This window comes from Ranitomeya imitator, chromosome 7, assembly GCF_032444005.1.
Source record: "Ranitomeya imitator isolate aRanImi1 chromosome 7, aRanImi1.pri, whole genome shotgun sequence".
Taxonomy (NCBI): Eukaryota; Metazoa; Chordata; class Amphibia; order Anura; family Dendrobatidae; genus Ranitomeya; species Ranitomeya imitator.
The window spans coordinates 209,977,813-209,992,101 of record NC_091288.1 but is presented as its reverse complement, the minus strand read 5'-3'; the positions used below and the strand labels follow the sequence as shown (position 1 = coordinate 209,992,101).

The 14,289-nt window shown below is 48.9% G+C and overlaps 1 protein-coding gene across 3 annotated transcripts in view; it reads right to left on the bottom strand.

Moving 5' to 3' along the window:
- The window catches only part of B9D1 (B9 domain containing 1), a 154,299-nt gene extending 153,530 nt beyond the window's left edge, over window positions 1-769 (bottom strand). For 2 of the 3 annotated variants that reach the window (XR_011314734.1, XR_011314733.1), the window contains exons 1-2: window positions 529-769; window positions 268-336 (exon numbers count right to left, since the gene is read on the bottom strand). Coding sequence is in view for 1 of the 3 variants with exons in the window: in XM_069734651.1 (XP_069590752.1) it covers window positions 268-336; window positions 529-681 (222 nt within the window). In the remaining 2 variants the exon portion in view is untranslated. The remainder of the gene's footprint in view (window positions 1-267; window positions 337-528) is intronic. The other variant, XM_069734651.1, reaches the window with a different exon arrangement.
- Window positions 770-14,289: the final 13,520 nt, after the last annotated feature.

Genomic DNA, 14,289 nt, shown 5'->3' with positions numbered 1-14,289 from the left:
CCCCCCCATAACAGAGATAACCGCAGCGCCCCCCGTATTAAAGTTGTAAGGACCCCAAAATGTTGACGATAAATACGACAGCTCATATCGAGTGTTATTGATGAAAAATAACAGGTTATCGCTCCTGGAAAATGAAGAAGAGAAATGGAAAGTGAAGAGGGGTCCTGGGGGCCACAGCGCAGGGCCGCCCGTGAGAATGAGGCGGTGGCAGCGCACTGCGGGAAGATGGCGGCGGACAGAGGGGACCCCGTATCCGTGGACACTTACAGACGTGGGCGCCCAGTCGTGGCCGTACACGAAGCAGTACTTGCAGTAGAGATCGTCAAACTCCGGGAACTGTTGGGGAAAAAAGCGAAAGACATTAAAAATGGCGGAAACGGAGCAAAAAGTGACATACGGGGGTGACAGGACCCTGCTCTATTCCATAACCTCCAGCTGCCGCAGAACTACAACTCCCAGCATGCCGTGTGCTGCATGTTAGCAGCGAGCTACTCCACGGCCTGCCTCAGCACCGCTCCTAGGCCTCACCTCGCCGCTCTCAATCTGTCCGTTCACGTTCAGGAGGAAGACGCTCGGGTTAGAAGCCATTTCCAGCACCGTTACCGCAGCCCCGGAAAGGTGAAAGGTCTGTGGCGGAGAGTCTGCTGTGTGCGGGGCGTCGCTAAGGGACGCGCAGACCATAGTAACCGGTAACTACGGCGAGAGGAAGAGGCAAACTTCCTGCAGCGCGTTCACCAGTCAGGTCTGGAACACTCACTGCCTGCAGGTCTGGTACCAGCTGATGCCCTGACAGGAAAATACGTCATGTGACCTCCTTCCCGCCAAAAACATCAGACTTCCTGCAGCGCGTCCACCAGTCAGGTCTGGATGGAAACACTCACTGCCTGCAGCTCTGCTCTGAAAATACCCTGACAGGAAAGTACGTCATCAAACCAGGGATTCAAGCTTCAGGAGGCTAATTTGCATATTCCAGGTGCCTTCTGGGAGAAGCGAAGTCTCCCTAAGCTAGAAGATCGTTGGGTACAGCCGGGACCAGCTGCTTCGAAAGCATCACCAAACCAGGGATCCAAGCTTCAGGAGGCTAATTTGCATATTCCAGGTGCCTTCTGGGAGAAGCGAAGTCTCCCTAAGCTAGAAGATCGTTGGGTACAGCCGGGACCAGCTGCTTCGAAAGCATCACCAAACCAGGGATTCAAGCTTCAGGAGGCTAATTTGCATATTCCAGGTGCCTTCTGGGAGAAGCGAAGTCTCCCTAAGCTAGAAGATCGTTGGGTACAGCCGGGACCAGCTGCTTCGAAAGCATCACCAAACCAGGGATTCAAGCTTCAGGAGGCTAATTTGCATATTCCAGGTGCCTTCTGGGAGAAGCGAAGTCTCCCTAAGCTAGAAGATCGTTGGGTACAGCCGGGACCAGCTGCTTCGAAAGCATCACCAAACCAGGGATTCAAGCTTCAGGAGGCTAATTTGCATATTCCAGGTGCCTTCTGGGAGAAGCGAAGTCTCCCTAAGCTAGAAGATCGTTGGGTACAGCCGGGACCAGCTGCTTCGAAAGCATCACCAAACCAGGGATTCAAGCTTCAGGAGGCTAATTTGCATATTCCAGGTGCCTTCTGGGAGAAGCGAAGTCTCCCTAAGCTAGAAGATCGTTGGGTACAGCCGGGACCAGCTGCTTCGAAAGCATCACCAAACCAGGGATTCAAGCTTCAGGAGGCTAATTTGCATATTCCAGGTGCCTTCTGGGAGAAGCGAAGTCTCCCTAAGCTAGAAGATCGTTGGGTACAGCCGGGACCAGCTGCTTCGAAAGCATCACCAAACCAGGGATTCAAGCTTCAGGAGGCTAATTTGCATATTCCAGGTGCCTTCTGGGAGAAGCGAAGTCTCCCTAAGCTAGAAGATCGTTGGGTACAGCCGGGACCAGCTGCTTCGAAAGCATCACCAAACCGCGCGCCTTACGGCGCGCGAATTTTTGCCTGTAGGACATTATTGCAAGAGAGCTTGGCTGAGTAGATTACACAAGAAGGAAAACACACAGCAAGTCAGCAGGATCTAGGAGCAACATGGCAGATGTGACAACCTACATGGTGAGCTGCAGCATGTGCTACATGTTCACAGATCGACCAGAAGAAGAATCCAATTTCACCTGTCAGAAGTGTAGACTAGTGGCCCTTTTAGAAGAAAAGGTGCGGGGTCTGGAAGAAAGAATAGCAACTTTGAAACTCATCAAAGAGAATGAAGACTTTCTAGACAGAACAGAAGCATCTCTACTGGTCACAGAAGGTGCAAAAAGTGTCAGAGAACCTCCAAAAGCAGATGAGTGGAAGCATGTGACCAAAAGAAGCAAGAAGACCATGGAGAAATCACCAACCACACAACTGAAGAACCGATATCAAATCTTTGTAGAGGATGAAGATGGCACACCTAAGAATGAAGCAATACCAGCAAGCAAAAAAGAAAAGGGCACACAGCAACAAGTGACAGCAAAAAGTACAGCCAAGAAGCAACGAAGAGTGGTGGTGGTGGGAGACTCACTACTGAGAGGCACCGAAGCAGCCATCTGCAGACCGGACATAACTGCAAGAGAAGTATGCTGCCTTCCAGGTGCGATGATCAAGGATGTGACCGATAGGATACCAAAGCTCTTCAGCTCCAAGGACGTCCACCCATTTCTTCTGATACATGTTGGCACCAATGACACGGCAAGGAAGGACCTACCGACAATCTGCAAGGACTTTGAAGAGTTGGGGAAGAAAGTAAAGGAACTGGATGCACAGGTAGTTTTTTCTTCTATCCTAACAGTAGACGGGCATGGCACCAGGAGATGGAACAGGATCCTTGATGCAAACAACTGGCTAAGACGATGGTGCAGACAACAAGGATTTGGATTCCTAGACCACGGTGTGAATTACTGGTATGATGGACTCCTCGCCAGAGACGGACTACACCTCAACAAACCTGGGAAACACACATTTGCCAGAAGACTCGCTACACTCATCAGGAGGGCGTTAAACTAGAAGAAGAGGGGACGGGAAGAAAAACATTAGACTCGAACAAAGACGACCCAGGAAAACATACTCAGAAGGGAGGTAAGAACATTTCTAAAACAATCCACAGTGAGGAGATTGGAACAAAACAAAATCCTCTAAACTGCATGCTCGCAAACGCCAGAAGCCTGACAAACAAGATGGAAGAACTAGAAGCAGAAATATCTACAGGTAACTTTGACATAGTGGGAATAACCGAGACATGGTTAGATGAAAGCTATGACTGGGCAGTTAACTTACAGGGTTACAGTCTGTTTAGAAAGGATCGTAAAAATCGGAGAGGAGGAGGGGTTTGTCTCTATGTAAAGTCTTGTCTAAAGTCCACTTTAAGGGAGGATATTAGCGAAGGGAATGAGGATGTCGAGTCCATATGGGTTGAAATTCATGGAGGGAAAAATGGTAACAAAATTCTCATTGGGGTCTGTTACAAACCCCCAAATATAACAGAAAGCATGGAAAGTCTACTTCTAAAGCAGATAGATGAAGCTGCAACCCATAATGAGGTCCTGGTTATGGGGGACTTTAACTACCCGGATATTAACTGGGAAACAGAAACCTGTGAAACCCATAAAGGCAACAGGTTTCTGCTAATAACCAAGAAAAATTATCTTTCACAATTGGTGCAGAATCCAACCAGAGGAGCAGCACTTTTAGACCTAATACTATCTAATAGACCTGACAGAATAACAAATCTGCAGGTGGTTGGGCATTTAGGAAATAGCGACCACAATATTGTGCAGTTTCACCTGTCTTTCACTAGGGGGACTTGTCAGGGAGTCACAAAAACATTGAACTTTAGGAAGGCAAAGTTTGAACAGCTTAGAGATGCCCTTAATCTGGTAGACTGGGACAATATCCTCAGAAATGAGAATACAGATAATAAATGGGAAATGTTTAAGAACATCCTAAATAGGCAGTGTAAGCGGTTTATACCTTGTGGGAATAAAAGGACTAGAAATAGGAAAAACCCAATGTGGCTAAACAAAGAAGTAAGACAGGCAATTAACAGTAAAAAGAAAGCATTTGCACTACTAAAGCAGGATGGCACCATTGAAGCTCTAAAAAACTATAGGGAGAAAAATACTTTATCTAAAAAACTAATTAAAGCTGCCAAAAAGGAAACAGAGAAGCACATTGCTAAGGAGAGTAAAACTAATCCCAAACTGTTCTTCAACTATATCAATAGTAAAAGAATAAAAACTGAAAATGTAGGCCCCTTAAAAAATAGTGAGGAAAGAATGGTTGTAGATGACGAGGAAAAAGCTAACATATTAAACACCTTCTTCTCCACGGTATTCACGGTGGAAAATGAAATGCTAGGTGAAATCCCAAGAAACAATGAAAACCCTATATTAAGGGTCACCAATCTAACCCAAGAAGAGGTGCGAAACCGGCTAAATAAGATTAAAATAGATAAATCTCCGGGTCCGGATGGCATACACCCACGAGTACTAAGAGAACTAAGTAATGTAATAGATAAACCATTATTTCTTATTTTTAGGGACTCTATAGCGACAGGGTCTGTTCCGCAGGACTGGCGCATAGCAAATGTGGTGCCAATATTCAAAAAGGGCTCTAAAAGTGAACCTGGAAATTATAGGCCAGTAAGTCTAACCTCTATTGTTGGTAAAATATTTGAAGGGTTTCTGAGGGATGTTATTCTGGATTATCTCAATGAGAATAACTGTTTAACTCCATATCAGCATGGGTTTATGAGAAATCGCTCCTGTCAAACCAATCTAATCAGTTTTTATGAAGAGGTAAGCTATAGACTGGACCACGGTGAGTCATTGGACGTGGTATATCTCGATTTTTCCAAAGCGTTTGATACCGTGCCGCACAAGAGGTTGGTACACAAAATGAGAATGCTTGGTCTGGGGGAAAATGTGTGTAAATGGGTTAGTAACTGGCTTAGTGATAGAAAGCAGAGGGTGGTTATAAATGGTATAGTCTCTAACTGGGTCGCTGTGACCAGTGGGGTACCGCAGGGGTCAGTATTGGGACCTGTTCTCTTCAACATATTCATTAATGATCTGGTAGAAGGTTTACACAGTAAAATATCGATATTTGCAGATGATACAAAACTATGTAAAGCAGTTAATACAAGAGAAGATAGTATTCTGCTACAGATGGATCTGGATAAGTTGGAAACTTGGGCTGAAAGGTGGCAGATGAGGTTTAACAATGATAAATGTAAGGTTATACACATGGGAAGAGGGAATCAATATCACCATTACACACTGAACGGGAAACCACTGGGTAAATCTGACAGGGAGAAGGACTTGGGGATCCTAGTTAATGATAAACTTACCTGGAGCAGCCAGTGCCAGGCAGCAGCTGCCAAGGCAAACAGGATCATGGGGTGCATTAAAAGAGGTCTGGATACACATGATGAGAGCATTATACTGCCTCTGTACAAATCCCTAGTTAGACCGCACATGGAGTACTGTGTCCAGTTTTGGGCACCGGTGCTCAGGAAGGATATAATGGAACTAGAGAGAGTACAAAGGAGGGCAACAAAATTAATAAAGGGGATGGGAGAACTACAATACCCAGATAGATTAGCGAAATTAGGATTATTTAGTCTAGAAAAAAGACGACTGAGGGGCGATCTAATAACCATGTATAAGTATATAAGGGGACAATACAAATATCTCGCTGAGGATCTGTTTATACCAAGGAAGGTGACGGGCACAAGGGGGCATTCTTTGCGTCTGGAGGAGAGAAGGTTTTTCCACCAACATAGAAGAGGATTCTTTACTGTTAGGGCAGTGAGAATCTGGAATTGCTTGCCTGAGGAGGTGGTGATGGCGAACTCAGTCGAGGGGTTCAAGAGAGGCCTGGATGTCTTCCTGGAGCAGAACAATATTGTATCATACAATTATTAGGTTCTGTAGAAGGACGTAGATCTGGGTATTTATTATGATGGAATATAGGCTGAACTGGATGGACAAATGTCTTTTTTCGGCCTTACTAACTATGTTACTATGTGTGACCTCCTTCCCGCCAAAAAAAAAATCAGACTACGTACACACCTGCCCTCAAACTTCCAGTCAGGTCTGGAACACTCACTGCCTGCAGATTTACTCTGAAAATGGCTGATTCCCTGACAGGAAAGTACGTCCTGTGACTCCCCCTTCCCGCCAAAAAAAAGTCAGAATTTATTGTGATGGGCAGTGCTGCTCTTTTTGGTGATGATGCGACTCGCTGGGCTCCGCTCACCAAAAGAAGCCGACTCTTTTTGTCTCAGAAAACGGCTCTTCTTGCACATAGTGCTACTTTTCCTACTTTTATCACTGCGGTCCCTTCACTATAAAGCCTGGGCCCCATTATACGGCTGTACAGGTGTCTAGTGAAGGCTTTTTAGCATCGCCATGTTCTCAGACTGTAGCTCCTGGGACCAGGCCCCCACTCCGGTCCCCTCACTATAAAGCCTGGGCCCCATTATACGGCTGTACAGGTGTCTAGTGAAGGCTTTTCAGCATTGCCATGTTCTCAGACTGTAGCTCCTGGGACCAGGCCCTCACTCCGGTCCCTTCACTATAAAGCCTGGGCCCCATTATACGGCTGTACAGGTGTCTAGTGAAGGCTTTTTAGCATCGCCATGTTCTCAGACTGTAGCTCCTGGGATCAGGCCCCCACTCCGGTCCCCTCACTATAAAGCCTGGGCCCCATTATACGGCTGTACAGGTGTCTAGTGAAGGCTTTTCAGCATTGCCATGTTCTCAGACTGTAGCTCCTGGGACCAGGCCCTCACTCCGGTCCCTTCACTATAAAGCCTGGGCCCCATTATACGGCTGTACAGGTGTCTAGTGAAGGCTTTTTAGCATCGCCATGTTCTCAGACTGTAGCTCCTGGGATCAGGCCCTCACTCCGGTCCCCTCACTATAAAGCCTGGGCCCCATTATAAAGCTGTACAGGTGTCTAGTGAAGGCTTTTTAGCATCGCCATGTTCTCAGACTGTAGCTCCTGGGACCAGGCCCTCACTCCGGTCCCCTCACTATAAAGCCTGGGCCCCATTATACAGCTGTACAGGTGTCTAGTGAAGGCTTTTTAGCATCGCCATGTTCTCAGACTGTAGCTCCTGGGATCAGGCCCTCACTCCGGTCCCCTCACTATAAAGCCTGGGCCCCATTATAAAGCTGTACAGGTGTCTAGTGAAGGCTTTTTGGCATCGCTATGTTCTCAGACTGTAGCTCCTAGGATCAGGCCCTCACTCCGGTCCCTTCACTATAAAGCCTGGGCCCCATTATACAGCTGTACAGGTGTCTAGTGAAGGCTTTTTGGCATCGCTATGTTCTCAGACTGTAGCTCCTAGGATCAGGCCCTCACTCCGGTCCCTTCACTATAAAGCCTGGGCCCCATTATACGGCTGTACAGGTGTCTAGTGAAGGCTTTTTAGCATCGCCATGTTCTCAGACTGTAGCTCCTGGGACCAGGCCCTCACTCCGGTCCCCTCACTATAAAGCCTGGGCCTCATTATACGGCTGTACAGGTGTCTAGTGAAGGCTTTTTAGCATCGCCATGTTCTCAGACTGTAGCTCCTGGGACCAGGCCCTCACTCCGGTCCCTTCACTATAAAGCCTGGGCCTCATTATACGGCTGTACAGGTGTCTAGTGAAGGCTTTTTAGCATCGCCATGTTCTCACACTGTAGCTCCTGGGACCAGGCCCTCACTCCGGTCCCTTCACTATAAATCCTGGGCCCCATTATACGGCTGTACAGGTGTCTAGTGAAGGCTTTTTAGCATCGCCATGTTCTCAGACTGTAGCTCCTGGGATCAGGCCCTCACTCCGGTCCCTTCACTATAAAGCCTGGGCCCCATTATACGGCTGTACAGGTGTCTAGTGAAGGCTTTTTAGCATCGCCATGTTCTCAGACTGTAGCTCCTGGGACCAGGCCCTCACTCCGGTCCCCTCACTATAAAGCCTGGGCCTCATTATACGGCTGTACAGGTGTCTAGTGAAGGCTTTTTAGCATCGCCATGTTCTCAGACTGTAGCTCCTGGGACCAGGCCCTCACTCCGGTCCCTTCACTATAAAGCCTGGGCCTCATTATACGGCTGTACAGGTGTCTAGTGAAGGCTTTTTAGCATCGCCATGTTCTCACACTGTAGCTCCTGGGACCAGGCCCTCACTCCGGTCCCTTCACTATAAAGCCTGGGCCCCATTATACGGCTGTACAGGTGTCTAGTGAAGGCTTTTTAGCATCGCCATGTTCTCAGACTGTAGCTCCTGGGATCAGGCCCTCACTCCGGTCCCCTCACTATAAAGCCTGGGCCCCATTATACGGCTGTACAGGTGTCTAGTGAAGGCTTTTTAGCATCGCCATGTTCTCACACTGTAGCTCCTAGGATCAGGCCCCCACTCCGGTCCCTTCACTATAAAGCCTGGGCCCCATTATACGGCTGTACAGGTGTCTAGTGAAGGCTTTTTAGCATCGCCATGTTCTCAGACTGTAGCTCCTGGGATCAGGCCCCCACTCCGGTCCCTTCACTATAAAGCCTGGGCCCCATTATACGGCTGTACAGGTGTCTAGTGAAGGCTTTTTAGCATCGCCATGTTCTCACACTGTAGCTCCTAGGATCAGGCCCCCACTCCGGTCCCTTCACTATAAAGCCTGGGCCCCATTATACGGCTGTACAGGTGTCTAGTGAAGGCTTTTTAGCATCGCCATGTTCTCAGACTGTAGCTCCTGGGACCAGGCCCTCACTCCGGTCCCTTCACTATAAATCCTGGGCCCCATTATACGGCTGTACAGGTGTCTAGTGAAGGCTTTTTAGCATCGCCATGTTCTCAGACTGTAGCTCCTGGGATCAGGCCCCCACTCCGGTCCCCTCACTATAAATCCTGGGCCCCATTATACGGCTGTACAGGTGTCTAGTGAAGGCTTTTTAGCATCGCCATGTTCTCAGACTGTAGCTCCTGGGATCAGGCCCCCACTCCGGTCCCTTCACTATAAAGCCTGGGCCCCATTATACGGCTGTACAGGTGTCTAGTGAAGGCTTTTTAGCATCGCCATGTTCTCAGACTGTAGCTCCTGGGATCAGGCCCTCACTCCGGTCCCTTCACTATAAATCCTGGGCCCCATTATACGGCTGTACAGGTGTCTAGTGAAGGCTTTTTAGCATCGCCATGTTCTCAGACTGTAGCTCCTGGGATCAGGCCCTCACTCCGGTCCCTTCACTATAAATCCTGGGCCCCATTATACGGCTGTACAGGAGTCTAGTGAAGGCTTTTTAGCATCGCCATGTTCTCAGACTGTAGCTCCTGGGATCAGGCCCCCACTCCGGTCCCTTCACTATAAATCCTGTGCCCCATTATACGGCTGTACAGGTGTCTAGTGAAGGCTTTTTAGCATCGCCATGTTCTCAGACTGTAGCTCCTGGGATCAGGCCCTCACTCCGGTCCCTTCACTATAAAGCCTGGGCCCCATTATACGGCTGTACAGGTGTCTAGTGAAGGCTTTTTAGCATCGCCATGTTCTCAGACTGTAGCTCCTAGGATCAGGCCCTCACTCCGGTCCCTTCACTATAAATCCTGGGCCCCATTATACGGCTGTACAGGTGTCTAGTGAAGGCTTTTTAGTATCGCCATGTTCTCAGACTGTAGCTCCTAGGATCAGGCCCTCACTCCGGTCCCCTCACTATAAAGCCTGGGCCCCATTATACGGCTGTACAGGTGTCTAGTGAAGGCTTTTTAGCATCGCCATGTTCTCAGACTGTAGCTCCTGGGATCAGGCCCTCACTCCGGTCCCTTCACTATAAAGCCTGGGCCCCATTATACGGCTGTACAGGTGTCTAGTGAAGGCTTTTTAGCATCGCCATGTTCTCAGACTGTAGCTCCTGGGATCAGGCCCTCACTCCGGTCCCTTCACTATAAATCCTGGGCCCCATTATACGGCTGTACAGGTGTCTAGTGAAGGCTTTTTAGCATCGCCATGTTCTCACACTGTAGCTCCTAGGACCAGGCCCCCACTCCGGTCCCTTCACTATAAAGCCTGGGCCCCATTATACGGCTGTACAGGTGTCTAGTGAAGGCTTTTTAGCATCGCCATGTTCTCAGACTGTAGCTCCTGGGATCAGGCCCTCACTCCGGTCCCTTCACTATAAAGCCTGGGCCCCATTATACGGCTGTACAGGTGTCTAGTGAAGGCTTTTTAGCATCGCCATGTTCTCAGACTGTAGCTCCTGGGATCAGGCCCTCACTCCGGTCCCTTCACTATAAAGCCTGGGCCCCATTATACGGCTGTACAGGTGTCTAGTGAAGGCTTTTTAGCATCGCCATGTTCTCAGACTGTAGCTCCTGGGATCAGGCCCTCACTCCGGTCCCTTCACTATAAATCCTGGGCCCCATTATACGGTTGTACAGGTGTCTAGTGAAGGCTTTTTAGGCTATATTCACACTTTGCGGATTTTGCTGCGGATCCGCAGCGGATTTGACCGCTGCGGATCCGCAGCAGTTTCCCATGAGTTTACATTTCAATGTAAACCTATGGGAAACAAAAAACGCTGTGCACATGCTGCAGAAAAATCCGCGCGGAAACGCTGCGGATTACATTCCGCAGCATGTCACTTCTTTTCTGCGGATTTTCAGCTGCTCCAATAGAAAACTGCAGTTGAAAATCCGCAGAAGAAAACGCAGTAAAAACCGCGATAAATCCGCAGTAAAAACCACGATGGGTTTTCACTGCGGATTTTGCAATTCCGCTGCGGAAAAATCCGCAGTGGAATCTGCAAAGTGTGCACATAGCCTTAGCATCGCCATGTTCTCAGACTGTAGCTCCTGGGATCAGGCCCTCACTCCGGTCCCTTCACTATAAAGCCTGGGCCCCATTATACAGCTGTACAGGTGTCTAGTGAAGGCTTTTTAGCATCGCCATGTTCTCAGACTGTAGCTCCTGGGACCAGGCCCTCACTCCGGTCCCCTCACTATAAAGCCTGGGCCCCATTATACGGCTGTACAGGTGTCTAGTGAAGGCTTTTTAGCATCGCCATGTTCTCAGACTGTAGCTCCTGGGATCAGGCCCCCACTCCGGTCCCTTCACTATAAATCCTAGGCCCCATTATACGGCTGTACAGGTGTCTAGTGAAGGCTTTTTAGCATCACCATGTTCTCAGACTGTAGCTCCTGGGATCAGGCCCTCACTCCGGTCCCTTCACTATAAATCCTGGGCCCCATTATACGGCTGTACAGGTGTCTAGTGAAGGCTTTTTAGCATCGCCATGTTCTCAGACTGTAGCTCCTGGGATCAGGCCCTCACTCCGGTCAACTCACTATAAAGCCTGGGCCCCATTATACGGCTGTACAGGTGTCTAGTGAAGGCTTTTTAGCATCGCCATGTTCTCAGACTGTAGCTCCTGGGATCAGGCCCCCACTCCGGTCCCCTCACTATAAAGCTTGGTGCCTCATTATACAGCTGTACAGGTGTCTAGTGAAGGCTTTTTAGCATTGCCATGTTCTCAGACTGTAGCTCCTGGGATCAGGCCCCCACTCCGGTCCCTTCACTATAAAGCCTGGGCCCCATTATACGGCTGTACAGGTGTCTAGTGAAGGCTTTTTAGCATCGCTATGTTCTCAGACTGTAGCTCCTGGGATCAGGCCCTCACTCCGGTCCCTTCACTATAAAGCCTGGGCCCCATTATACAGCTGTACAGGTGTCTAGTGAAGGCTTTTTAGCATCGCCATGTTCTCAGACTGTAGCTCCTGGGATCAGGCCCTCACTCCGGTCCCCTCACTATAAAGCCTGGGCCCCATTATACAGCTGTACAGGTGTCTAGTGAAGGCTTTTTAGCATCGCCATGTTCTCAGACTGTAGCTCCTGGGATCAGGCCCTCACTCCGGTCCCTTCACTATAAAGCCTGGGCCCCATTATACAGCTGTACAGGTGTCTAGTGAAGGCTTTTTAGCATCGCCATGTTCTCAGACTGTAGCTCCTGGGACCAGGCCCCCACTCCGGTCCCCTCACTATAAAGCCTGGGCCTCATACAGACTCATTTACTTGAATGGGTTTGTGTGATCGGTGCTGTCGTCCACAACACACGGTCCGTGGAGACTGTGGTGCCAAGGGCCCACCAGTAACATTGACTTTGGGGGGGGGGGCCCACATTTCACCTGCATACAAACGTTACACTTCCCTCGTTCACAAATGTACCTATATCTCTTTATAATAATAAGTTGATTAGTTTGGTTCATGAATGATGAGATGCTGCATTTTTCTGTACAGAGTGAATTATGCCAAGTACTACCCATACGATACGCATCGGCACCAGGGAAGAAGCGCTACAGTAAGTTGTATGGTAAGACACAGACGCCATAAAGTCCTTTATTAGAAATAAAACAAAACACAGTTTTACTTTTTTATTTAAAAATAAATAAAATAAAAAAAACAGTTAGGCTGTGTGCACACGTTGCGGTTTTTTCGCGGTTTTTCCCGATAAAAACGCTATAAAACCGCAAAAAAAAAACGCATACAACAAGCATCCCATCATTTAGAATGAATTCCGCATGTTTTGTGCACATGATGCGTTTTTTTCCGCGAAAAAAACGCATCGTGGCAAAAAACGCAGCATATTCATTAATTTTCCGGTTTTTTTTGCGGATTTCCCACTCCAAAATGCATTGGGAAGTGTCCGGAAAAAAACGCATGCGGTTTTCTTGCGGATTTCTTGCAGAAAATGTCCGGAATTCTCAGGAATTTTCTGCAAGAAATCCTGAACGTGTGCACATAGCCTTATACTCACCTATCACCTTGTTCCATCGAAAACTACATAAAAAGCTCCCCACCTGCTGTCATTGTTCTGAATGGAGCCGCACGCTCCGGTCCCGAGTGCCAGGACTTGATGTGCGAGTTTCTGGCATTGAACTCGCAAGTGTGACCCCAGCCTAAGGCTAGGGTCACATTGCGTTAGTGCAATCCGTTTAGCGCTAGCGGGTTGCGCTAACGCAATGTTTTTAATGGGGCCGCAGTAACGTCCCCGCTCTCGCAGATCCCCGATCTGCGAGAGCGGGGAACGGACCGCGGGCGCGCCTCGGACGTTGCAAGCAGCGTCCACGGCGCGCCAGGAAACACCGGCGCGTCGCTAGCGCGTGCCGAACATGGCACGCGCTAGTGCTGCGCGTTCCCATTGCTGTGAATGGGCGCGCTAACGCATGCGTTGCACGGCGTTAATTTCGCCGTGCAACGCTGTCCGTTAGCGCTTTCCCATTAACGCAATGGGAACCAAGCCTAACTCTCATCATTCTGCGCTGATCGCTGGCAGAGCAGGGGAGAGTGATGAGAGCCATGTGCAGCACCTGGCACCGGGGAACAGCGCCTAGTCTACGTTCACATTAGCGTTTCCCGACGCAGCGTCGGGAAACGCAGCGGCGACGCATGCGTCATGCGCCCCTATATTTAACATGGGGGCGCATGAACATGCGTTGTGCTGCGTTGTGCGACGCATGCGTTTTTTTTGCCGCAAGCGTCGGGCAAAGAAAACGCAACAAGTTGCATTTTTTTGGCGTCGAAATTTCGGCAAAAACCGACGCATGCGTCGCAAAACGCAGCGTTTTTGCATGCGTTTTGGTGCGTTTTTATTTGCGTTGCGTCGCCGACGCAGCGGCGCACAACGCAAATGTGAACGTAGCCTTACTGCCGGCTGTCTGTGTGGTACTGATGCGGCAGAAGGTGGCCACCTGTGTGCCGCTAGTATTACACACATGGACAGTGATATCTCCGGTACCGGAAATAAATGGACGTGTGAAACCGGCCTTAAAAGAAGGGGAGGGAAAAATGAAAGAGCAGAAAAAAAAAAAACAGTAGCATTCCACGATTGCACACTTAAGGGGTTATAGAGGCCATGTGTGTGTCAGTGCTGCTGACTTATTAGGGAATGTTTTCACGGTCGGGAAACGCTGCGGGTTGGACACTGTGCACAGCCGCAGAAGCAGCAGTGCGAAACACGCGTCGGGGCAGAGGGATGCCGAGGCTTTTTCACATGGCCACCAGTGAGGTAACTCATTTACTTACCTTATGATTTTCACAACCATAGTTTGTCATACTTTGTCTATGGGAATGAGATTTTTTGTTACCCTTATAGAAGTGATTAGAGACACTTTAGTTTAGGCCTTGTGTACTGATAGTTACGGCTCATACACATACCTGCTAAAAATGTGAGGAATCAATTGGTAGTCAATAATTATAAGTTATCACTTATTTAGCCACTGTTTGAGAAAAATCCTATGGAAGTTCAGTCCCTCTTTTTTGG